The 24,697-nt window shown below is 48.1% G+C and overlaps 1 protein-coding gene across 3 annotated transcripts in view; it reads left to right on the top strand.

Annotated features, from left to right (window-relative positions):
* The window catches only part of PTK2B (protein tyrosine kinase 2 beta), an 84,060-nt gene extending 60,501 nt beyond the window's left edge, over positions 1-23,559 (top strand). For 2 of the 3 annotated variants that reach the window (XM_066547649.1, XM_066547647.1), the window contains exons 25-31: positions 12,731-12,877; positions 13,718-13,753; positions 14,234-14,261; positions 14,492-14,538; positions 16,243-16,383; positions 19,243-19,323; positions 21,369-23,559. In XM_066547649.1, coding sequence (XP_066403746.1) covers positions 12,731-12,877; positions 13,718-13,753; positions 14,234-14,261; positions 14,492-14,538; positions 16,243-16,383; positions 19,243-19,323; positions 21,369-21,584 — 696 coding nt within the window. In that variant the 3' untranslated portion in view covers positions 21,585-23,559. The remainder of the gene's footprint in view (positions 1-12,730; positions 12,878-13,717; positions 13,754-14,233; positions 14,262-14,491; positions 14,539-16,242; positions 16,384-19,242; positions 19,324-21,368) is intronic. The other variant, XM_066547648.1, reaches the window with a different exon arrangement.
* The last annotated feature ends 1,138 nt before the right edge of the window (positions 23,560-24,697 follow it).

The raw sequence follows: 24,697 nt of genomic DNA, 5'->3' as shown, positions 1-24,697 counted from the left end.
CTTGATGGTCCCTTTCAAATTGTGTAGTATGACTATCCTTCAGTATCGTCTCTCTTATTTCCTGGGACAGCGTTCCTGACGTTCCTTCTCTTATTATCCCTGCTGCCACTGACTGTACCCACTGTTGTGTTTGTGTGCATTGGATAGCAAGCGCAATTTCCTTGCTAATGTCTCCTGTATAGCCGGCAATTCTAGCAAAATCTTCAGCAGTGTGATTTGCTACCAGGGTTAGTAACCTAACTACCAGTGATTGTGTTTCTGCCAATGTAAGCATGGATAAACTCAGGGGCACTTTAAGTTTTCTTAAGTTGGTGGTGACAGTACTCAATTTGTTAACCAATACCTCTTAATCTATGGTATTCGGTATTTCAAATTCAGTGCCGACCCATCTACTTATATCCCTTTGCGCCCGCCTGTGATAAGACCTAGTAGCTAGCCATGCCTCTCATCCTTTAAGGCTTTGTTGTATGAACGGTTGACAGTCCTTTTGCAGATGGGTAATGTTAGTCTGAATATTCATCTGCACCTTTTTCAGAGAGTACGTGGGGTCTAGCAGCAGTTTCAGTTTATCTGACCTCCTTATTACCTGGGGCCCGATAAAGGTTAAGTTATGCACCTTTCTACATTCAATTGGTAGAGTAATTTCTTGGGGCAAGTCTAAATTTGGATATAAGGAGATCACGTCTTCCGGTGATGCCACTTCGTATCTGGTAACACGTCTGGGGAAACTAGTACCCTGTTCCAGCGTTTTCGACTCCCTTTCACATGCGAACGTCATCGACTGATCTAACCTAAATGCCATCTCACACTGTGCTTTCCCTTCCTCGGGACCGCTAGATGCTACGATCTTTCCCACAGGAAAGAGGAGAGGGTGAGGGTCAAAGGTTATATTTTGAGGATGTAGTTCCCCAAGTGAATCTTCTCTATAAATTACCGAGTTTCGGGGTTGTGATCCAGGTGGGTCTTCCCTGAAGTCACTCCACAGACATGAAATTGGGCCCTTTTGCTGGATCCAAACGGTGGGCTTGCCCATTTTCACTAAACTAAAGGTAATCAGATTATGTATAAGAGTTGGCATCAAGGGTTGGATTGTTAATACCAGCCGCCTTGTTTTTCCTTCTACTGGGTCAAGTTCCCGGCACCCAATTTGGATTTGATCTCCCTTCTGTGCCACTAGGTATGTCCGCTTATCCCATTCCTCTTTTGGGTATGACTGATTGTTACGTAAGGCATAAACCTCAAAATGGGGCCCCTTCATCCCTGACTCCGGATGAATGCACTGGTGTGCATTGGACCATGGGTCTATTGGGGCAGAGTTTCGAGGAAAAACTACATTCTGCCCGAATTGTATGGATGTTAGAAAAATAACTATCATAAGTATGGTTTCCCCCATTGATCTTCCTACCATTTGTATTTAATGTCAGTTTGTGCTGGATTCTCTCGTGATCCCGAGGGGTCAGCTGATTCAGAAGGCTCCACATCCAAGGCAGGTCTTATCCATTTAGCTGGGATCCAAAGAGAACTTGGCTGGCATTCATATGGAACCCCAAGGGTCTGATGATCAGGATAGTAGGGGTCTGGAGTGGAATCCGGGTCACGGTGTCTACTCCTCTTGTTTACTCCCCGGTGCTTTCTTGACCCGTGAGTAATGGATCCACGTAGGTCGCTCCTTGATTCGAACCACGGTGAAGGTGGTCAGCAGCACTTGGAAAGGTCCCTCCCACTTTTCTTGTAGGGGTTTTCCTAAAAGATTCTTAACATACACCCAATCACCGGGATTAAAAGGATGCAACTTACAGTTAGGTTGTTTAGGTTGGTGATCAATCACCACCGCAGCATTCTTGTCAAATTGCTTCCCCACCATAATCACATAGTCATAAATATACTGATTACCTATTTGATCTACAGCGTCCCCATTTACAGTTTGCATAGCATAAGGTCTGCCGTACAGAATTTCAAATGGGCTTAGCCTTTCTTTCGATCTTGGCTTGACTCTCAGTCTAAGCAGAGCAATAGGCAAAGCTTGATACCAATGCAAATTAGTCTCCTGGCATATTTTGGCAATCTGCTGCTTAATAAGATGGTTCATCTTTTCCACCTGGCCGCTGGCCTGTGGGCGATAGGGCGTGTGTAATTGCCATTTGATTTGTAGTGCTTTGCTTATTGCCCTTACCACTTTTGCACAGAAATGTGTACCCCTATCCGAAGAAATGCTCTTCGGTACCCCAAACCGTGGAATGATTTTATTCAACAGTACTTTGGTCACTTCCCTTTCCTTATTTGTTCTGCAAGGGAATGCTTCAGGCCACCCAGAAAATGTATCAGTTAATACTAGCAAATATCGGAACCCTCCTTTTCTTGGGAGCTCAGAAAAATCAATTTGCCACACTTCACCTGGGAATTTACCTCGATTTATGGCCCCTGGATGTATCTTAGTTCCTGTATTCGGGTTGTTCTTCAAGCACCTCTCACACTGGGATGTGACATGTTTTACAGTGGTGAACAATTTTGGTCCTGCTATCCGAGCCTGCAAATACTGGTATAGCGGGTCCAAACTCCAATGGGCTTTCTCGTGTTCTGCTTTCACAAACTGCCACATCGTATTCCCTGGTATTATTAACTGTCCCGTTTCCAATTGACCCCAACCATTCTCTAACATTTTACCTTTATTTCTCTGAATCCACCTGTGATCTGACTCCTGATATTCTGGCCGAAAATTTGTGTCTAACTCACCTGGTACTAGAGCTGCTACTTTTATTTCTTCAGTTCTTGCAGCAGCTAATTTAGCCTCTGCGTCTGCTTTTCTATTCCCTATCTCCGGGATAGTGTCCCCCTTTAAATGTCCCTTACAATGCATTATGGCCACCTGTGCTGGGAGCTGGACTGCTTCCAGCAGTCGCAGGACCTCTTTTGCGTGTTTGACTGTTTTTCCTTGAGCAGTTAACAGTCCCCTTTCTTTCCAGATGGCCCCATGAGCATGTACGACGGAAAAGGCATACTTAGAGTCTGTCCATATGTTGATCCGCATGTTCTCCGCCAATTCCAGGGCTCGAATCAGAGCTATCAGTTCTGCCTTCTGGGCTGCAGTCCCTGCGGGTAAAGGGTTCGACTCAATTACCTCTTCTGCGGTGGTAATTGCATAGCCGGCCATTCTCACTCCCTGCCTCACGAAGCTGCTTCCATCCGTGAACCAGTCGTCCGCATCTTCGAATGGTTCTTCTTTGAGGTCCGGGCGGCTGGAGTAGACGGCCTCAATTGTTTCCAGGCAGTCGTGCTCGATCGGCTCTGCTGGGGCTCTCCCTTCTAGGAATAAAGCTGGGTTCACAATGTTAGTGACCTGAATAGTCACGTCATCTGACTCAGCCAAAATGGCCTGGTATTTTAAAAATCTGGAAGGTGACAGCCAGTGGTTACCTTTCTGCTCCAACACAGCTGAGACGGTGTGAGACACCAGCACCGTTACCTTTTGGCCGAGCGTGAGTTTCCTGGCCTCTTCGATATTAATGATTACTGCGGCCACTGCTCTCAGGCAGCCAGGCCATCCCTTGCTTACTTCATCCAACTGTTTGGAGAAGTAGGCCACAGCTCTCTTACGTGGTCTTAACTGCTGTGCCAGGACTCCTAGGGCCATCCCCTGTCGCTCGTGGGAGAACAGCCAGAATGGTCTTGATACATCTGGGAGACCTAAAGCTGGTGCTCTCATTAGCTCCTGTTTCAGCTTTTTGAAGGCCCCCTCTGCTTCGGGAGTCCAAACTAGGACACTCTTGGTCTCTTTCAACAAATCATACAGCGGTTTAGCGAGCATCCCGTACTGGTAGATCCATAGCCGACACCAACCTGTCATCCCCAGGAAGGCACGCAGTTCTCTCACCGTCTCTGGTTTAGGCATCTGGCAGATGGCCTCTTTTCTGGCTGCTCCCAGGGATCGCTGTCCTCTGGAGACTTCGTATCCCAGGTACACCACTTCTTTTTGCACCAGCTGCGCTTTCTGTTGGGAGACTCGATATCCACTTAAACCCAGAAAGTTTAACAGGGAAATAGTCCATGCAATGCACTCTTCTTCTGTCACTGTTGCTATTAGGAGGTCGTCTACGTACTGTAGGAGAGTGCCATCTCCCAGCGGCCTTTCCCACTGCTCTAACTCTTTGGCTAACTGATTCCCGAAAATCGTGGGGGAGTTACACCATCCTTGGGGCAATACTGTCCACGTAAGTTGGGTCTTTCTTCCTCTATCCACAAATTCCCACTCAAAGGCAAAAATCTTTTGACTCTCAGGAGCTAAAGGAAGGCAGAAGAATGCGTCTTTCAAATCCAATACGGTGAACCATGTCAAACTATCTTTCAGTTTAGTTAAAAGCGTGTATGGGTTAGCAACTACCGGATGTAATGTCTTGGTTATCTTATTTACTGCTCTCAAGTCTTGGGACTAATCTATAAGTTCCATTAGGTTTCTTTACTGGCAGAATTGGGGTGTTAAAATCTGATTCACATTCTATCAATAATCCTAATTCTAAGAACTTTTTAATTATGGGCTCGATTCCCTTTCTATCTTCTAACTTCAGTGGGTATTGTTTCCTAACCACCGGCCTTGCTCCAGGTATAAGTTCAATAATGATAGGTGTTGCTTGTTTTGATTTCCCAGGTGTATCAGTAGCTCATACTAGTGGGTATACTTCACTTAGGATTCGCCTGATGTTATGATTCTCAGGCTTTGGTTCTACACAGCTGATTGTCAGGCTTAGAGCTGTGATCAGCTGTTCTTCACTTACTTGGAATTCCAATTTGTCTTTGTTGAACTTTATTATAGCTCTCAAATTTTCCAGTAGATCTCTCTCCAATAAGGGCTTTGGCGAATTTGGTAAATACAGGAACTGATGAATTCTCATTTGTTTCCCAATTTTGTATTTGATGGGTTTCAAAAAGTAAGCTTTTTCTGGTTGGCCTGTTGCTCCCACAACTTGCACAAATTCATCACTTTTAGGTACCAATTCCTGATTTAGAACCGAAAAGGTTGCTCCCGTATCAATCAAAAAGTCCAATTCCTTTTCACCTTCTCCTAGCTCTATTTTAACCAGTGGGTCTGCTAGGGAACGGCCCACCGGTCCCCCTCAGTCGTTATCCTGTTGTGTGGCCGTAGTAGTGCCCAATAGTCTCTCCCTTAACTGGGGGCATTCCTGCTTCCAGTGTCCCATTTTCAGGCAGTACGCACACTGGTTTGGCCCCACTCTAGTTGGGTGGGGTTGGAGTCTCCCCCCCCTTCTTGCCGGATTGCCTCTACCTCTTCCCCTGGTTCCAGGTCCCGAGTAACTTGTATTCTGAGCTGCCACGGCTACAGCAACCACTCGAGCTATCTTCCTGTCCTCCTTTTTCTTCTCTTCAATTTCTCTATTATTATACACCTTCCATGCCTCATTTAGCAGTGTCTCCAGGTTTTTATTTGCTGGATGCTCAAGCTTTTGCAATTTCTTCCTGATGTCTGGATTACTTTGTCCCATCATTAATCCTAACAGGTGTTGTTTCCCTTCTTCCGTCGCTGGGTCCAGGGGTGTGTATTGTCTCATGGCTGCCCTAAGTCTATCCAAGAACTCTGATGGGGTCTCATCCTTTCCCTGCCTGATGTCATATAGCATTGACCAATTGATAGCCTTGGGGATCGCGTTACGCAAGCCCATTGCTATCAGTTTTCTATACTGCACTAACCGCTGATAGTGGTCTGCATTGCCCGGGTCCCATTCTGGTTTGCTGCTGGGAAAATTATCTTCTAGTCTCCCCGATAATAGTTGAGCATGTCGCTTTCCTGTTTCCAATACGAGTTCCCTTTCTGTATCTGTCAGCTCTGACAACATCACCTCTATATCCTCCCAATCAATATCCAAATTCTTTACCATTAATTCAAACCTCTTTGCTACTCCCTCCGGATTCCTTCTAAAATTCTTTGCCTCATCCCTCCAATTATTTAAATCATTGGTCGAGAACGGCACCTTTACTCTTGTCCTTTCCCCTACCATTGGCACAACTTGTCGGAGGGGAGCTATCGTGTGGTTCCCCCCCTCTCTTTGCTTTGCTTCCTCCCGTGCCACAGATCTGGTATAATACGAGTGGCTGATCCCTTCCCCGGGATCTTCTTCCTGTACCTCGGTGCCTTCTCGATTCTTTCTCTTTCTTCCGACCTTAACGGGCTAGCCTTCCCCCAACTCTTATCTAACTCCTGGTTTGGGGAGGGGCCCTGGATGGTATTCCCACAGGCTTATTTCACTCTCTTTTCCATTGTCCCTCCTTGTTAGCTTAAGACATCGCTGCCCAATGCTACATGCATCGCAGCAACGTTCTTTAGGTTTTGAGCCTTTCTTATCCTTTTCCAGGGCTAGTACCAGAGGGTCTTGAGGGGCTGCATTAATTCCACACTCCTTTTGCCACTCAGGTTTATTCCTCAGGGTGAAGAACATGTCTGCATACATCACCTCATCCCATTTATTGAGCCGGCGGAGGAAGAGCATTAGTTGTAAAATGGTATTATAATTAATTGTCCCCTCTGGTGGCCATTTCTCACCATCATCCAATTTATACAACGGCCACCACTGCGTGCAGTATTTAAGGAGTGTCTTTTTACTTATATTTCCTTCTGGAATCCCCCCTAAGTCCTTCCAATGCTTCAGAATACATCCTAAGGGGGTTTTCATATTTATATCTTTGCTCGGTTGACTCCCCATTGCTATTTTCTGGGTCGGTGTTTCTTATCTCACTAAGTAAATCTCCTTCCCACAAGCACTATATACCAGTTTATCTTAGCACCTCATTCATACAATATCCAAGCGCTTCGTCCTTTTCTGACCTGGCCTCTCGCGAGGGACAGGAACTGCAGAGCCGGACTCCCACTCGCTTCGCAGCCGGGCTGCGTCTCAGACACACTCTCTCATACACGGTGCCAATTCATTCAAACTGTCCTACCTTTCCGTTCTATCAGAATACACTGCTTTACCGTAAGATGTCGCCGGCAGACCGTAAGATACCGATATTGGTCGGCTCCAGGCCGTCACACACTCGCAAAACTGTAAATCAATAGTACGGTTTTGCCGATAATATCACAACAAATTTCAGACAACATAAAAACCACTAAACTCGTCCCTTTGCAAAAATCTTACAGTCAATACATCAAAGCATACAACAGGGTTAAACAAAGGTATAAAACATATACACTCCTTCCAAGTTCCTCCAAGGGAGTGGAGAAAATTGGACCGAGTCCCGGAATTTAGTTCAGTTCAAATAAAAACAAAAACTGACCACTCTTTTTAACCCTTAAATCACAGTTTCAAACAAACCAACAAGATCAATGCAAGAAGAAAAAGTGCATCAGAGTCTTGCCTCTTTTTTCTTACTCTCCTTATTATTATTTTTTTTTTTTTTTTTTTTTTCTCTTTTTTTTTTTTTTTTTTTTTTTCTTTTTTCCTCTTTTTTTTTTTTTTTTCTTTTTTTTTTTTCTTCCAATTACCAAAAGGTACCCACCAAAGGCATCAATTACTGGTTAGCAAAGACACCAATTACCAAAAGGTACCCACCAAAGGCATCAATTACTGGTTAGCAAAGACACCAATTACCAAAAGGTACCCACCAAAGGCATCAATTACTGGTTAGCAAAGACACCAATTACCAAAAGGTACCCACCAAAGGCATCAATTACTGGTTAGCAAAGACACCAATTACCAAAAGGTACCCACCAAAGGCATCAATTACTGGTTAGCAAAGACACCAATTACCAAAAGGTACCCACCAAAGGCATCAATTACTGGTTAGCAAAGACACCAATTACCAAAAGGTACCCACCAAAGGCATCAATTACTGGTTAGCAAAGACACCAATTACCAAAAGGTACCCACCAAAGGCATCAATTACTGGTTAGCAAAGACACCAATTACCAAAAGGTACCCACCAAAGGCATCAATTACTGGTTAGCAAAGACACCAATTACCAAAAGGTACCCACCAAAGGCATCAATTACTGGTTAGCAAAGACACCAATTACCAAAAGGTACCCACCAAAGGCATCAATTACTGGTTAGCAAAGACACCAATTACCAAAAGGTACCCACCAAAGGCATCAATTACTGGTTAGCAAAGACACCAATTACCAAAAGGTACCCAAAAATACCAATTAGGGATTTTTTACCAGAGCGTCCTCTGGTTTACCCTCCGGTGGTCACGTCTGACCCCGTGTTCCCATAAAGCGCTTTATCCTAAAACCAATGAACAATGATAAAAATACCTCTTTAATTTGGAGCAGGAGAAGCAGGAGATGCAGGGAACCCTTCGTCCACCAAAGAGCGCTTGGTCCGAGGGGGAGTCTCTTCTGACAAAAAGTCGTCAGGGGCGCCCAGAGGGTCCCAGCCCCGGACCCAGCGAGGGGACTCCTCAGATCCTGGATCCCCTGCTTCGTCCCATCTGGGTCGCCAGAAATGATGCCGATTTTTGCCCCAAAAGGCGAGAAATTACTGCTTAAGAGACTCAGTCAAATAAGCAGGAGGTATTTTATTACGACGTCGGAGAAATCCTAAAATGGGATTTCTGAATCTTTACAGCAAAAGCATACCTTTTTATACAATTTTAGGTTTGGGATTACATCATATTCATGCATATACATATGGGGAGTGGTGTAGGCGGAGCGTGGGCGGGGACTTCTCTTTTGAGGATCTTCTCAGGGGTCGTTCCGGTCGGCCTTCATCAGCTTCGAGGAGTCTTCCTCTTTAAACTTTTGAACCTCTCCCCAAATTTGGTCAATTCCCGGTGTAGTTGGCTTAGTCTCCAGGCCTTGGCAAGGGTCTCAGGGTCAATTTGACATGTTGGCCCTAAACGTGCTTTACCCAGCAGTTCTTCTTGGTTCTGAAATGCACTGAACTTATCACTGCCTGTCCTTATCTCTTCCCTGCCATTGTGTTCCATACCTTACCCAATTTATTGCTCTATGTGATTTCCTAACATTGAATATTTCTCATAACTGCTTTATATTCTATGCTTTAACCCATCATCTCTTGAAAGTAACTGTTTTAGGGGCTTCAATGCCTTCTCAATCCTAAAAATCCCTGCCATTTTTGGGATCTGCTTCCCGTTGGGATTTGGGATCCGGAGGAATTCCTAATCCTAAAAATCCCTCCCATTTTTGGGATCTCGATTCCTTCCCAGTCCTCAAAATCCGTTCCATTTTCGGGATCCCTTGGGATTTGCTTCCCGTTGGGATTTGGGATCCGGAGGAATTCCCAATCCTCAAAAACCATCCCATTTTCAGCATTTGGGATCTGGAGACCTTCCCAATCCTAAAAATCCATCCCATTTTTGGGATCTATTTCCTGTTGGGATTTGAGATCTGGAGGAATTCCCAATCCTCAAAATCCCTCCGATTTTTGGGATTGATTTCCCACTGGGATTTGGGATCCGGAGAAATTCCCAACACTCAAAAATCCCTCCCATTTTTGGGATCTCGATGCCTTCCCAGTCCTCAAAATCCGTTCCATTTTCGGGATTCCTTGGGATCTGCTTCCCGTTGGGATTTGGGATCCGGAGGAATTCCCAACCCTCAAATTCCCTCCCGGTTTTTGGGTTCCGCTTTCCGCTTTCCCGCCGCCGCTTTCCCGCCGCCGCCGCTCCCCGCTGGATCCCCTGGAGGCTCAAATCCCATCCCCAGCATCTCTGGGATCTCTCCCGGTTTCCCCACCCCACATCCCGCATTTTTCTTTTTGGGATGCCATTCCCAAAAAAAAAAAACCAAAAAACCAAAACAACGGAGCCTGGAATGGGTTTCCGGCCGGCTCCGCCGTGGGATCCCGCCCGAAATTCCTGAGGGGGATTTTTCCCGCTGGTTTTGATCCCGGAGTTTCTCCTGGGGGCTGGGATGCTCCAGGCTGGTGCGCTGGGAACGCCGTGGTCGCCTCTCCTGGCTGGAATTTCCCTCTTTTCCCCCATTTTCCCCCATTTTCCCAACTTTTTCCCCCCTTTCCCCCCATTTTTTCCTTTTTTCCCTCTTTTTCCCACATTTTTTCCCCATTTTCTCCCCTTTTTTTCCCCTCTTTTTCCTCTTTTTGCCCCATTTTCTCCCCTGTCCCCCCTTTTTTCTCCCTTTTCCCCCTCCATTTTTTCCCCTCTTTTCCCCCCAACTTTTTTCATTTTCCCCTTTTATCCCCCTTTTCCCCCATTTTACTTTTTTCCCCTTTTTTCCCCTTTTTTCCCCTTTTTTCCCCTTTTTTCCCCTTTTTTCCCCTTTTTCCCCTTTTTTCCCTTTTCCTGTTTTTGTCACTACTCCCCCTTTTCCTTTTTCCCCCCTTTTTCCCCCTTCCCCCCAATTTTCCCCTTTTTTCCTCATTCTTTCTCCTTTTCCCTTTTTCCTCTTTATCCCCATTTCCCCTTTCCCCTTTTCTCCTTTTTCCCTTTTCCCCCATTTTTCTCCTTTTATCTCTTTTCCCCTTTTCTTCCCTTTATCCCCTTTACCCCTTTTCCCCATTTTTCTCCTTTTCCCCCCTTTTCCCCCTTTATCCCATTTTCCCCTTTTTTTCTCCTTTTCCCCTTTTCCCAGTTTCTCCCTTTCCCCCATTTTTCCTCCTCTTTTCCCATTTTTCCCATTCCCCCTTTTCCCCTTTTCTGCCTTTTTCCCCTTTCCCCCTTTTCCCATTTTTCTCCTTTTTCCCTTCCCCCCTTTATCCCCCTTTTTCTCATTTCCCTCCTTTTTCACCTTTCCCCTTTTTCCCCTTTTCCCCCTTCCCACTTTTCCCCTTTTCCCCTTTTTCCCTTTCCCCCTGATTTTTCCCCCTTTTTCCCCTTCCCCCTCTTTCCAATTTTCCCAATTCCCCTTTCCCGCCTTTTCCCCCTTTTCACATTTTCTCCTTTTTTCTCCTTTTTCCTCATTTCCCTCTTTTCCCCTTTTCCCCCTTCTCCCCTTTTCCCTCCTTTATTCCCCCTTTCCCATCTTTATTCTCCCTTTTTCCCCTTTTCCCCCCTTTCTCCATTTTCTCCCTTTTCCCTCCTTTTCTCCTTTTCCCCTTTCTTCCTTCCTTCCCCCCATTTTTCCTCTTTCCCTTTTTCCCCTTTTCCCCCCCTTTCTCCCCTTTCCCATTTTTATCCCTATCCTCCCTTTATCCCCCTTTTTCCCACTTTTCCTCCCTTTCCCCCTCTTTCCTGTTTTCCCCATTTCCCCTTTTCCTGCTTCCCCCTCTTTCCCCTTTTCCCCCTTTCCCTTTTTTTCCCTCTTTCCCCTTTTCCTCCTCCCCTTTTCCCCCTTTTTCCCTTTTCCCCCATTTTCCCCATTCCCCCCTTTTCCATTTTCCATCTTTGCCTTTTCCCCCCTTCTTCCCCATTTCCCCCTTTTTACTCCTTTTCCCCCCCTATCCCTCCTTTTTCCTTTCCTCCTTTTTCTCCTTTTCCCCCTTTTCCCCTTCCCCCCCTTCCCCCCTTTCCCCCCATTTTTCCTCCTTTTTCCCCTTTCCCCCATTTTCCCATTTTTCTCCCCCTTTACCCATTTTCCCATTTTTCCCCCTTTTCCATTTTCCCCTTTCCCTCCTTTTCCCCTTCTCACCTCTTTCCCATTTTCCCCCTTTTCCTCCCTTTTCCCCTCTTTCCCCTGTTTTCCCCCTTTTTCCCATTTTTCCTCCTTTATCCCCTTTCCCCCATTTCCCCCTTTCCCCTTTTCCCCTTTATCCCCATCCCCTCCCTGCTTTTTTCTCCTTTTTCCCTTTCCCCTTTTCCCCTCTTTCCCCCTTTTCCCACATTTTTCCACTTTCCCTTTTTTCCATTTTCCCCCATTTTTCCTCCTTTATCCCCTTTTCCCCTTTCCCCCTTTCCCCTTTTCCTTTTCCCCATTTTCTCCCTTTCCCCCATTTTCCCATTTCCCTTTTTTTCCCTCTTTCCCTTTTCCCCCCATTTTCCCCCTCTTTCTCCTTTCCTCCTTTTTCTCCTTTTTCTCCTTTTTCCCTTTCCCCTTTTCCCCTCTTTCCCCTCTTTCCCCCTTTCCCCCATTTTCTCCCTTTCCCTCATTTTCCCATTTTTCTCCCCTTTTCCCCCTTTTCCCTTTTCCCCATTTTTCCCCATTTTTCCCCCTTTTCCTCCCACCCTCCCCTCCACCCTCTCCAGCCCCACACTGGGAACCCCTCCCTGGAACTCCATCGACTCCTCGCTACGGAGGGAGCTCATTAACTCCTAATTAACTCCACAATCACCCATTAATCGATCGCCGATCATCCCCCACAACCATTAATCGATCACCGATCATCCCCCACAATCAACCATTGATCGATCACCGATCATCCCCCACAATCAACCATTAATCGATCACCGATCATCCCCCACAATCAACCATTGATCGATCACCCATCATCCCCCACAATCAACCATTAATCGATCACCGATCATCCCCCACAATCAACCATTAATCGATCGCCGATCATCCCCCACAATCAACCATTAATCGATCGCCGATCGTCCCCCACAATCAACCATTAATCGATCACCGATCGTTCCCCACAATCAACCATTAATTGATCGCTGATCATTCCCCACAATCAACCATTAATCGATCACCGATCGTTCCCCACAATCAACCATTAATCGATCACCGATCGTCCCCCACAATCAACCATTAATCGATCACCGATCGTCCCCCACAATCAACCATTAATCCACCGCCGATCATCCCCCCCCCCCCGATGGGTGGTGTGGTTTATTTCCCGGGATAACGGGCATTCCCGGGATTCCAGGAGGAGGATTTCCAGCGGCCCTCGAGCCGGGAGGAGGCGCAGCAGCTGCTGGAGCTGGAGCGGCTGCGGGTGGAGCAGGCCATGGAGCGCCAGCAGAGGGAGATGCTGGAGGATCAACGCTGGCTCCAGAAGGAGGTCCAGAACCTGGTCAGACATCCCGGAATTCCCAAAAAATCCCGTCGGGAATTGTCCCTCGTGGGATGGGTTGGGTGGGGATCACGTCCGGATGGGGTTCCTGGAGAGCTCTGGGAATTCCTTGCTGAAATCCCACAACCCCAAGCTCCCCTTTCCCAGGGAATTCCCTCCATTCCCTTCCCTTTTCCATCCCCGAATTCCATGAAAATCCCTCGGGATGGATCCTGAGTGTCCTTGATCCCAGAATCCCGGAATGGTTTGGGATGGGATCCACGGACCTTCAATCCCATCCCAGGGACAATTCCCACCATCCCAGGGTGATCCAAATCCACCCTTGGACGCTGCCAGGGATCCAGGGATTCTCTGGGAATCCCAGCCCAGCCAGGAATCCCTTCCCAAGATCCCACCATCCCAAGCTCCCCTTTCCCACTGGAAGCCATTCCCTGGCTCCTGCCCCTCCAGCCCTTGCCCCAATCCCAGCTCTCCTGGAGCCCCTTTGGGATGGGGAAGCGGCTCCAAGGATTCCCTGGATCCTCCCCTGATCCAGCTGCACATTCCCAGCTGCTCTCCCAGCCTGCCGTTGGATCCAGCCCCATCCCGACGCCTCCTTGAGAAGGAATTTTGGGATCCAGGGACTCCACAATCCAAGGGAATATTTGGAATGTTGGGGAACGTTAAGGCATTTTCAGTTGCACTTTATTATTATTATTATTATTATTATTATTATTATTATTATTATTATTATTATTTTGAAAACAGGAATTTCCACCCCTTTTTCCTCCCTTTTCCCCCCCTTTTCCCATTTTTCCCCATTTTTCCCCACCTCTCACCCTCTTTTCCCCCCTTTTCCAGGATCCCAAGGTGTTCCTGAACAACAACGTTCCCCCGGTGAGTGATCCCAGAAATCCCGGGAAAATCCACCCCTGTCTTTGGGAGAATTATCCAGAAAATGGGAATTCCCAAGGTGGGGGGGGGGTGGGGGTTGGATCCCAGGACCCTTCCCAACATTCCAGCAGGGAATGGTGACATTTCCTCCCTCTTTCCTCCCTCCATCCCGAATTTTGTGGCCTTTCCTCCCTCCATCCCGAATTTTGTGGCCTTTCCTCCCTGTATCCCAAATTTTGGGGCTCCTCCTCCCTCCATCCCAAATTTTGGGGCATCTCCTCCCTCTATCCCGAATTTTGGGGCCTTTCCTCCCTCCATCCCGAATTTTGGGGCATCTCCTCCCTCCATCCCAAATTTTGGGGCTCCTCCTCCCTCTATCCCGAATTTTGGGGCTTCTCCTCCCTCCATCCCAAATTTTGGGGCATCTCCTCCCTGTATCCCGAATTTTGGGGTCTCTAATTCCCGATTTTCCCCCCCTTCCAGCTCCTCCCGGAGAAGGAGACAGATTACAGTGAGTCCCTGCCGATTCCCACCCCGGAATTCCCACCCGGAATTCACCTCGGGAACGTTTCCCCGTGGATCCGCCCCCCCGCCCCCAGTGAAATTCCCATTTTTTCCCCGAGCTGGGAAATCTGGGATTGGGATCCCAGGGGAAGGGGTTGGGTGCGGATCCCGGGGTTTCGTGGCGCTCCCACGATTCCCTGGAATCTTCTGGAATGATTTTTCCCTCCCTTTTCCCAGCGCAATTCACGGGGCCCCCCCAGAAGCCGCCGAGACTTGGGGCGCAGGTAAGACCTGGGATGGATCCGGGATCCGGATCCCTCTGGGATCCACAGGGCGGGAATTTTCCCGGCCGGTCCCAGCTCCAGAGGGGTCAGACGGGATCGGGATCGGGATCGGGGCTGGGATCGGGGCCGGGGCCGGGATCGGGATCGGGATTGGGGCCGGGGCCCGCCGGGAAATCCCAAAGGATTCCAGGATGGTTTGGGTGGGAAGGGACCTTCAAGATCCCAGGGACATTGATCCTTGGACATTCCCAGGGATCCAGGGATTCTCTGGATCCAGGAATTCCTTCCCAAGATCCCAAAATCCCCAAATCCCGAACCTCTGGTCATGGTGGGAGCCATTCCCTGCCATTCCAGGGTCCCAAATCCCTCTGGATTGGATCCAGCCCCATCCCGACTCCTCCTTGAGAAGGAATTTCGGGATCCAGGGGCTTCACTGGGAATTCGGGACTCCAGGAAGGGTCTCCCTTCCCTTTTCCATCCCTGAATTCCATAAAAATCCCTCGGGATGGATCCCGAGTGTCCCTGATCCCAGAATCCCGGAATGGTTTGGGATGGGATCCACGGACCCTCAATCCCGTGATCCCAGGGACACTTCCCACCATCCCAGGGTGATCCAAATCCACCCTTGGACGCTCCCGGGGATTCTCTGGGAATTCCTTCCCAAGATCCCAAGGGAAGGAACCTCCAACCCCACCCCATTCCATGGTCACGGAATTCCAGGTTCCTCCAATCCCAATCCCAGCCTTTCCCAGGGATGGGAGCACCACAACCCCTTGCTGACAGATGCTGATTTTCCCGTTTTTCCTGGAGTTCCTGATCCCCGTTATCCCTGCTATCCCGGAATTCCTGATCCCGTTATCCCAGAATTCCTGATCCCTGTTATCCTGGGATTCCTGATCCCGTTATCCCTGTTTTCCCTGTTATCCCGCAATTCCTGATCCCTGTTATCCCGGAATTCCTGATCCCGTTATCCCCGTTATCCTAGAATTTCTGATCCCGTTTTCCCTGTTTTCCTGGGATTCCCAATCCCGTTATCCCTGTTATCCCGGAATTCCCGATCCCATTATCCCTGTTATCCTGGAATTTCTGATCCCGTTATCCCTTTAATCCTGGAATTTCGGATTCCTCTTTTCCCTGCTATCCCAGGATTCCTGATCCCATTATCCCTGCTATCCCGGAATTCCTGGAATCCCGTTATCCCTGTTTTCCCTGTTATCCCAGAATTCCCGATCCCATTATCCCTGTTATCCTGGAATTTCTGATCGCATTATCCCTGTTATCCCGGGATTCCCGATCCCGTTACCCCTGTTTTCCCTGAATTCCTGATCCCATTTTCCCGGGATTCCTGATCCCATCATCCCTGTTATCCCTGTTTTCCCTGCCATCCCTTTTGATCCCTGTTTTCCCTGTTATCCTCGCTATCCCTTTTTATCCCTGTTTTCCCCGCAATCCCTGTTTTCCCTGTTTTCCCGATCCCGTCATCCCTGTTATCCTGGAAATTCTGATCCCGTTTTCCCTGCCATCCCTGCTATCCCTGTTTTCCCTGCCATCCCTGTTTATCCCTGTTTTCCCTGTTATCCTCGCTATCCCTTTTTATCCCTGTTTTCCCTTTTATCCCTTTTTATCCCCGTTTATCCCCGTTTATCCCCGTTTATCCCCTTTTCACCCCCTGTTTTCCATCCCCGTATCCCCCTCCGGTCCCAGCTGCGGCCGGCGCCCACGGCGCGGCTGGACCGCTCGGCGGACGCGGTGTACGGCAGCGTCACGGAGCTGGTGCGCGCCGTGCTGCAGCTCAAGGACGACATCGGCCGCCTGCCGCCCCACGGCTACGTCCTGGCCGTCAAGGTGGGCGCCCGTCCCGCGGGAATCCCCCCGGGAACCGGGCATCCCCATTGGCTGATGCCGTTTTGGGAAGGGGGGGCGTGTCCCGGAGAGGGGGAGATTCCGGAATTTCTGGGTGGTCCTTGGGATCCTTGGGTCCATGGTGGGGGAGGCTCCAAATGTTCCCTGTTCCTCTCTTGGGTCCTTGGATCCGTGGTGGGATCTCCAACATTCCCTGCTCTTCCCTTGGATCCATGGTGGGAGAGTCTCCAACATTCCCCTGTTCCTCTCTTGGATCCTTGGATCCATGGTGGCACCAATTCCCAAATTTCCAACCTCTCCATTGGGTCCTTGGATCCGTGGTGGGGGCTCCAACATTCCCTGCTTTTCCCTTGGATCCGTGGTGAAGAGTCTCCAACATTCCCTGTTCCTCTCTTGGATCCATGGTGGGACCAATTCCCACATTCCCAGCTCCTCCACTGGGGCTTTGGATCTGTGGTGGAACCTCCAACATTCCCTGTTCTTCCCTTGGCTCCATGGATCCATGGTGGGACCAATTCCCGCATTCCCAATTCCTGCATTGGGTCCTTGGATCCATGGTGGGACCTCCAACATTCCCCGTTGGATCCTTGGATCCATGGTGGGACCAATTCCCAAATTTCCAACCTCTCCATCGGGTCCTTGGATCCGTGGTGGGATCTCCAACATTCCCTGCTCCTCCCTTGGATCCGTGGTGGGAGAGTCTCCAGCATTCCCTGTTCCTCTCCTGGGGCTTTGGATCCATGGTGGGATCTCCAACATTCCCTGCTCCTCCCTTGGATCCATGGTGGGAGAGTCTCCAACATTCCCTGTTCCTCTCTTGGATCCTTGGATCCATGGGGGCACCAATTCCCAAATTTCCAACCTCTCCATTGGATCCTTGGGTCCATGGTGGGGGAGGCTCCAAACGTTCCCTGTTCCTCTCTTGGGGCTTTGGATCCGTGGTGGAACCTCCAACATTCCCTGTTCTTCCCTTGGCTCCGTGGATCCATGGTGGGACCAATTCCCGCATTCCCAATTCCTGCATTGGATCCTTGGATCCATGGTGGGAGAGTCTCCAGCATTCCCTGTTCCTCTCTTGGATCCTTGGATCCACGGCGGCACCAATTCCCAAATTTCCAACCTCTCCATTGGATCCTTGGATCCATGGTGGGACCAATCCCAGCATTCCCAGCTCCTCCATTGGATCCTTGGATCCATGGTGGGAGAGTCTCCAACGTTCCCTGTTCCTCTCCTGGGGCTTTGGATCCATGGTGGGACCAATTCCCAAATTTCCAACCTCTCCATTGGGTCCTTGGATCCGTGGTGGGGGCTCCAACATTCCCTGCCCTTCCCTTGGGATCCTTGGGTCCATGGTGGGACCAATTCCCAAATTTCCAACCTCTCCATTGGATCCTTGGATCCGTGGTGGAACCTCCAACGTTCCCTGTTCTTCTCTTGGATCCTTGGATCCATGGTGGGACCAATCCCAGCATTCCCAGTTCCTCCATTGGATCCTTGGATCCATGGTGGGAGAGTCTCCAGCATTCCCTGTTCCTCTCCTGGGGCTTTGGATCCATGGTGGCACAAAATCCCAAATTTCCAACCTCTCCATCGGGTCCTTGGATCCATGGTGGGATCTCCAACACTTCCAGCTGCTCCCTTGGATCTTGAGATCCATGGTGGGAGCAATCCCAGCATTTCCAACTTTTCCATTGGATCCCTGGATCCATGGTGGGAGCAATCCCAGCATTCCCAGCTCCTCCATTGGAATCTTGGATCCATGGTGGCAGGGTCTCCAAAACTTCCAGCTCCTCCCTTGGATTCAATTCCCATGTTCCCAGATCTTCTCTTGGGATCCTTGAACCAATTCCCAGCTCCTCCCATGGATCCTTGGATCAATGGTGGGATCTCCAACATTCCCAGCTGCTCCATTGGATCCTTGGATCCATGGTGGGAGAGTCTCCAACATTTCCTGCATTGGATCCTTGGCGGGATCTCCAACATTCCCAACTCTTCCATTGGCTCCCTTGGATCCGTGGTGGGATCTCCAACATTCCCTGTTCCTCCCTTGGATCCTTGGATCCATTGTGGAATCTCCAACACTTCCAACTCTTCCATTGGCTCCTCGGCTCCATGGTGGGATCTCCAACATTCCCAGCTGTTCCTCCCATGGATCCTCGGATCCGTGGCAGAATCTCCAACATTCCATTGGCTCCTCGGCTCCATGCTGGGACCCATTCCCACATTCCCACATTCCCACATTCCCGGCTCCCTCCTTGTCTCCACGGTTGGAGCCTCTCCCACCTCTCCTGGACAGACCCCTCCCCTCATCCCACCCCCAACCATTCCCACCGGGAATCCACCCCTGGTGGGATCCATTCCCTGCTGGGATCCATCCCCTGCTGGGATCCATGCCCTGGTGGGATCCATTCCCTGGTGGGATCCGTGCCCTGGTGGGATCCACGCCCTGGTGGGATCCACCCCTGCTGGGATCCACGCCCTGGTGGGATCAATCCCTTGGTGGGATCCGTCCCCTGGTGGGATCCGTGCCCTGGTGGGATCCACCCCTGGTGGGATCCGTGCCCTGGTGAGATCCATTCCCTGGTGGGATCCGTGCCCTGGTGGGATCCATTCCCTGCTGGGATCCATCCCTTGGTGGGATCCGTGCCCTGGTGGGATCCATTCCCTGGTGGGATCCGTGCCCTGGTGGGATCCATCCCCTGCTGGAATCCATTCCCTGGTGGGATCCACCCCTGGTGGGATCCATTCCCTGCTGGGATCCGTGCCCCGGTGGGATCCGTGCCCTGGTGGATCCGTGTCCCGCTGGGATGGATCCATGCCGAGGTTCTCCGGGCCCCGCAGAACATCGGGCTGTCCCTGCGGAAGCTGATCGGCAGCGTCGACGCCGTCCTGCCCGAGCTCCCGGCCTCGTCCCGCACCGAGGTACCCGCGGCGGCGTTCCCGAAACTCCCCACTCTTACGGAAAATTCCGGAAAATTCCCCGGAAATTCTGGAAAAACGCTCCCCGCACTGACCTTGGATCGGTGGATCCGTGGTGGGATCGATTCCCACGATCCCAGATCCTCCTTGGGATCCTTGAACCGATTTCCTGGGGAAATTCCCAAAATTTTCTGGAAAAATTCAGGAATTTCCTGAGAAAAATTCTGGAATTTTCTGGAAAAAAATCTGGAATTTCCTGGAAAAATTACAGAATTTTATGGGAAAATCATGGAATTTTCTGGCAAAAATTTCCAGAATTTTCTGGGAAAAAAAATCCAGAATTTTCTGGGAAAATGCTGGAAATTTCTGGGAAAACTTCAGAATTTTCTGGAAATATGTCAGAATTTCCTGGAAAAATTCTTGAATTTTATGGGAAAAAAAATCCCGGAATTTTCTGGAAAACTTCCCTTATTTCCTCGAAAAATTATAGAATTTCCTGGAAACAATTATGAAAATTTCTGGGAAAAATATGGGATTTGCCGGAAAAATTCTGGAATTTTTCTGGCAAAAAAATCCAGAATTTCCTGGAAAAAATGATGGAATTTTATGGCAAAAATCCAGAATTTCCTGGGAAAATTCTGGAAAATTTTCCAGGGAAAATGTCAGAATTTTCTGGAAAATTTCTGGAATTTCCTGGGAAAAATACGGAATTTTCTGGAAAAACCATGGAACTTCCTGGGCAAATGTCAGAATTTCCTCGAAAAATGTCAGAATTTCTTGGGGAAAAAATCCAGAATTTTCTGGGAAAATTCTGAAACTTCCTGGAAAATTTCTCTGGGAAAAATTCTTGAATTTCCTGGGGAAAAAATCCAGAATTTTCTGGGAAACATTCTTGAATTTCCTGGAGAAAAAATCCAGAATTTTCTGGGGAAAAAATCCAGAATTTCCTGGAAAAATTCTGCAGCTTCCTGGAAAATTTCCCTGGGGAAAAAATCCAGAATTTTCTGGGAAAAATGTCAGAATTTCCTGGGGGAAAAAAATCCAGAATTTTCTGGGAAAAAATCCATAATTTTGTGGGGAAAAAATCCAGAATTTCCTGGGAAAAATTCTTGAATTTCCTGGGGAAAAAAATCCAGAATTTCCTGGAAAAAATCTGCAGCTTCCTGGAAAATTTCCCTGGGAAAAATTCAGAATTTCCTGGAAAAATTCTTGAATTTTATGGGAAAAAATCCTGGAATTTTCTGGAAAACTTCCATTATTTCCTGGGAAAATTATGAGAATTTCTGGAAAAATCATGGAATTTTCTGGCAAAAATCCAGAAGTTTCTGGAAAATGCTGGAAATTTCTGGAAAAAACATTGGATTTTCTCGAAAAATTCAGGAATTTCCTGGGAAAAGTATGGGATTTGCTGGAAAAATTCTGGAATTTTCTGGAAAAACCATTGAATTTCCTGGGAAAATTCCAGAATTTTCTGGGAAAAAATGTTGGACTCTTATGGCAAAAATTATGGAACTTTATGGGAAAAGCATGGAAATTTCTGGGAAAAAAATCTGGGAATTCCTGGGAAAATTCTGGAGCTTCCTGGGAAAGTTCTCTGGGAAAAATTCAGAATTTCCTGGGGAAAAAATCCAGAATTTCCTGGGGGAAAAAAATCCAGAATTTTCTGGGGAAAATTCTTGAATTTCCTGGGGAAAAAAATCCAGAATTTCCTGGAAAATTTCCCTGGGAAAAAATCAGAATTTCCTCGAAAAATGACAGAATTTCCTGGGGGGAAAAATTTTCAGAATTTCCTGGGAAAACTCTTGAATTTCCTGGGGAAAAAATCCAGAATTTTCTGGGAAAAATATCCAGAATTTTCGGGGGAAAAAATCCAGAATTTTCTGGGAAAAATTCTTGAATTTCCTGGGGAAAAAATCCAGAATTTTCTGGGAAAAATTCTTGAATTTCCTGGGGAAAAAATCCAGAATTTTCTGGGAAAAATTTTCTTGAATTTCCTGGTGGTGGGAGGGAACAAACCCCCCAACCAACCCGTGACTTTCCGTGGGCAGATCGAGGGCACGCAGCGGCTGCTGAAGGCGGAGCTGGCGGCGCTGGTGGGGAAGACGCGGCTGGCGCAGCAGGGCTGCGGCCCCGCGCTGGCGGCCGAGCTGCGCCGGCAGATGCTGGCGGCCGCGCACGCCCTGGCCATGGACGCCAAGAACCTCCTGGACGCCGTGGACCAGGCCAGGCTCCGGGCCCGCCTCGCCGCCCCCTGCCCCGAGTGACCCAAATGAGGAGCCAGGATGGAAGCTTCCGGAAAACCGGGAGGGAGGGGGGAAATGGTGGAATTCCCAGCGGTGGTGTTGGGGTTTGGGGTTTGGTTTTGGTGTTTCCTTTGCTCTTCTTCTCCTTCCTCTTCTTCTTCTTCCTCTTCTTCTCCTTCTTCTTCCTCTTCTTCTCCTTCTTCTTCTCCTTCTTCTTCTCCTTCTTCTCTTTTTTCTTCTTCTCCTTCCTCTTCTCCTTCTTCTTCTTCTTCCTCTTCTTCTCCTTCTTCTTCTTCTTCTTCTTCCTCTTCTTCTTCTCCTTCCTCTTCTTCTTCCTCTTCTTCTGCTCCTCCTCCTTCTCTTTTTTCTTCTTCTCCTTCCTCTTCTCCTTCTTCTTCTTCTCCTTCTTCTTCTTCCTCTTCTTCCTCTTCTTCTCCTTCTTCTTCTTCCTCTTCTTCTCCTTCTTCTCTATCTTCTCCTTCTCCTTCTTCTTCTTCCTCTCCTCTTCTTCTCCTTCCTCTTCTTCTTCCTCTTCTTCTTCTCCTTCTCCTTCTTCATCTTCTTCTTCTCCTTCTTCTTCTCCTCCTTCTTCTTCTCCTTCCTCTCCTTCCTCTTCTTCTCCTTCTTCCTCTTCTTCTTCCTCTTCTTCTCTTTCTTCTTCCTCTTCTTCTCCTCCTTCTTTTTCTTCTCCTTCCTCTTCTTCCTCTTCTTCTTCTCCTTCCTCTTCTTCTCCTTCTTCTTCTTCTTCTCCTTCTTCCTCTTCTTCCTCTTCTTCTCCTTCTTCTTCCTCTCCTTCTCCTTCCTCTTCTTCTTCCTCTTCTTCTCTTTCTTCTTCCTCTTCTTCCTCCTCCTCCTCCTCCTCGTCCTCCTCGTGTCTCGCCAAGCGTCGCGGTTGGGAAAATGGGAGGGGCCTGGTGGGGTTTTTTCCTTGGAAAAATGGGAGGTTTGGGGGTTTTACTTGGGAAAAATTGAGGTTTTTTTGGGGGGGGTTTCATTGGAGAAATTGGAGGGTTTTCCTCGGAAAAGATGGAAGTTTTTGGGTTTTTATTTGGCAAAATTTGAGGGTCTGGGTTTGAGGTTTTATTTGGGAAAAATTGAAGATTTTGGGGGGTTTTCCTCGGAAATAATGAGATTTTTTGGGTTGAGGGGTTTTGGGATTTTTTTCGTGGAAAAATGGGAGGTTTGGGGCTTTTATTTGGGAAAAATTGAAGGTTTTTTTGGGTTTTCATGAGAAAAATTTGAGGGTTTTCCTCGGAAATAATGAGGGGTTTTGGGGTTTTCCTCGGAAAAATTTGAGGGTTTTCCTTGGAAAAAATGGAAATTTTTGGGTTTTAATTTGGAAAAATTTGAGGGTTTGGGTTTGAGGTTGTATTTGGGAAAAATTGAAGTTTTTGGAGGGTTTTGCTTGGAGAAATTGGAGGGTTTTCCTTGGAAAGATTTGAGGGTTTTCCTTGGAAATACTGAGGTTTTTTTGGGGTTTTCCTTGGAAAAATTGAGGGGTTTTGGGTTTTTCTCATGGAAAAATGGGAGGTTCGGGGGTTTTTTTGGGAAAAATTGAAGTTTTTGGGGTTTTCCTCGGAAATAATTTTCTATTATTTTCCAATTTTCCAATGAAAAGCCCCAGAGGTTTTCTGGGGTTTTCATCAGAAAAATTGAGGGGTTTTGGGTTTTTCTTCGTGGAAAAATGGGAGGTTTGGAGGGTTTTTTGGGAAAAATTGAGGTTTTTTGGGGGGTTTTCCTTGGAGAAATTTGAGGGTTTTCCTTGGGAAAAAAAATGGAAATTCTGGGGTTTTTATTTGGAAAAATTGGAGGGTTTTCCTTGGAAATAATGAGGGGTTTTTTTGGGTTTTCATCAGAAAAATTGAGGGGTTTTGGGGTTTGTTTTTGGTTGAAAAATTGGAGGTTTTGGGGGTGTTCGGCTGATCCCACCTGGGGTTTTCCTTGGAAAAAGATGGAAGTTTTTGGTTTTTTTAGTTGGAAAAATGGGAGTTTTGGAGGTTTTGTTTGGGAAAAATTGCAGTTTTGGGGGTTTTCCTTGGGAAAAAAGGGAGGTTTTGGGGGTTTTACTTGGAAAAGATGGAAGTTTTTGGGGGTTTATTTGGAAAAATGAGGTTTTGGGGGGTTTTATTTGGAAAAAAAAAAGGGATTTTTTGGGGTTTTTTTTGGAAAAAAGGAGGGTTTTGGAAAAAAAAGGGAGGTTTTGGGGGCTCTCTTTGGTAAAAAGGAAAACCCTTGGGAAAAAAATTGAGGTTTTGGGGGTATTATTCGGAAAAAAATTGAAGTTTTTGGGTTTTTATTTGGAAAAAAAAATGGGAGGTTTTGGGGTTCTCCTTGGAGAAAATGAGGGGTTTGGGGTTTTTCCTGGGAAAAAATGGAGGGGTTTGGGTTTTTCTTTGGAAAAAAGGGAGGTTTTGGGGTTTTTATTCGGAAAAACTGGAGGGTTTGGGGTTTTTCCTTGGAGGAAAAGGAGGTTTCGGGTTTTTCCTTGGAAAAAAGGAAAACCCTCGGAAAGAAAGGAGGTTTTGGACGTTGTCCTTGGAAAAAAAGGAGATTTGGGGGGGGTTCCTTGGAAAAAAGGGAGGTTTTGGGGGAAAAAAAGGAGGTTTTGGGGGAAAAAAAGGAGGTTTTGGGGGTTTTCCATGGGAAAACTTTTCTCTTGGTGGGTTTCCAGTGGGATCCATCCTGGGATGGCCGCGGGCGGCTCGGGGCCCTGGGGCGCGCCGGGAGCCCGAGGGCGGCGCGGATTTTTTTGGGTTTTTTTGGGTCGAAATCCCGGGAATTCGGCGTTTTTGGGGTTCTTTTTCCCCCCCTCCCTCGGACGTTGCACAGAGGATTTTATTTAACGGCGGCTTCCGGAACCTTCGGGACTCGGGGCGGGGACGCACAGACCTGGAGAACGTTGCCTCTTCCAGCTGCGTCGTTCCCGAATTTCGCGCTTCCGGTTTTTTTTCCCGCGGCGTTTTCTCCCCCGCAGTTTTCCCCCAATTTTTGGGGGGTTTTTTTGTTGTAATTTTTTTTTTTTTTCCCCCCCTCTTCCCGGCTCAGATAAAACCGTGCGCCAAAATCCCGCCTTGGCCTCTCCTTTGCCGCCCTCCCCGCCCGGAATTGCCTTGGAATGGTTGGGGGGGGGGGTC

This window comes from Molothrus aeneus, chromosome 3, assembly GCF_037042795.1.
Source record: "Molothrus aeneus isolate 106 chromosome 3, BPBGC_Maene_1.0, whole genome shotgun sequence".
Taxonomy (NCBI): domain Eukaryota; kingdom Metazoa; phylum Chordata; class Aves; order Passeriformes; family Icteridae; genus Molothrus; species Molothrus aeneus.
This window is presented reverse-complemented; position numbering and strand designations above follow the sequence as displayed.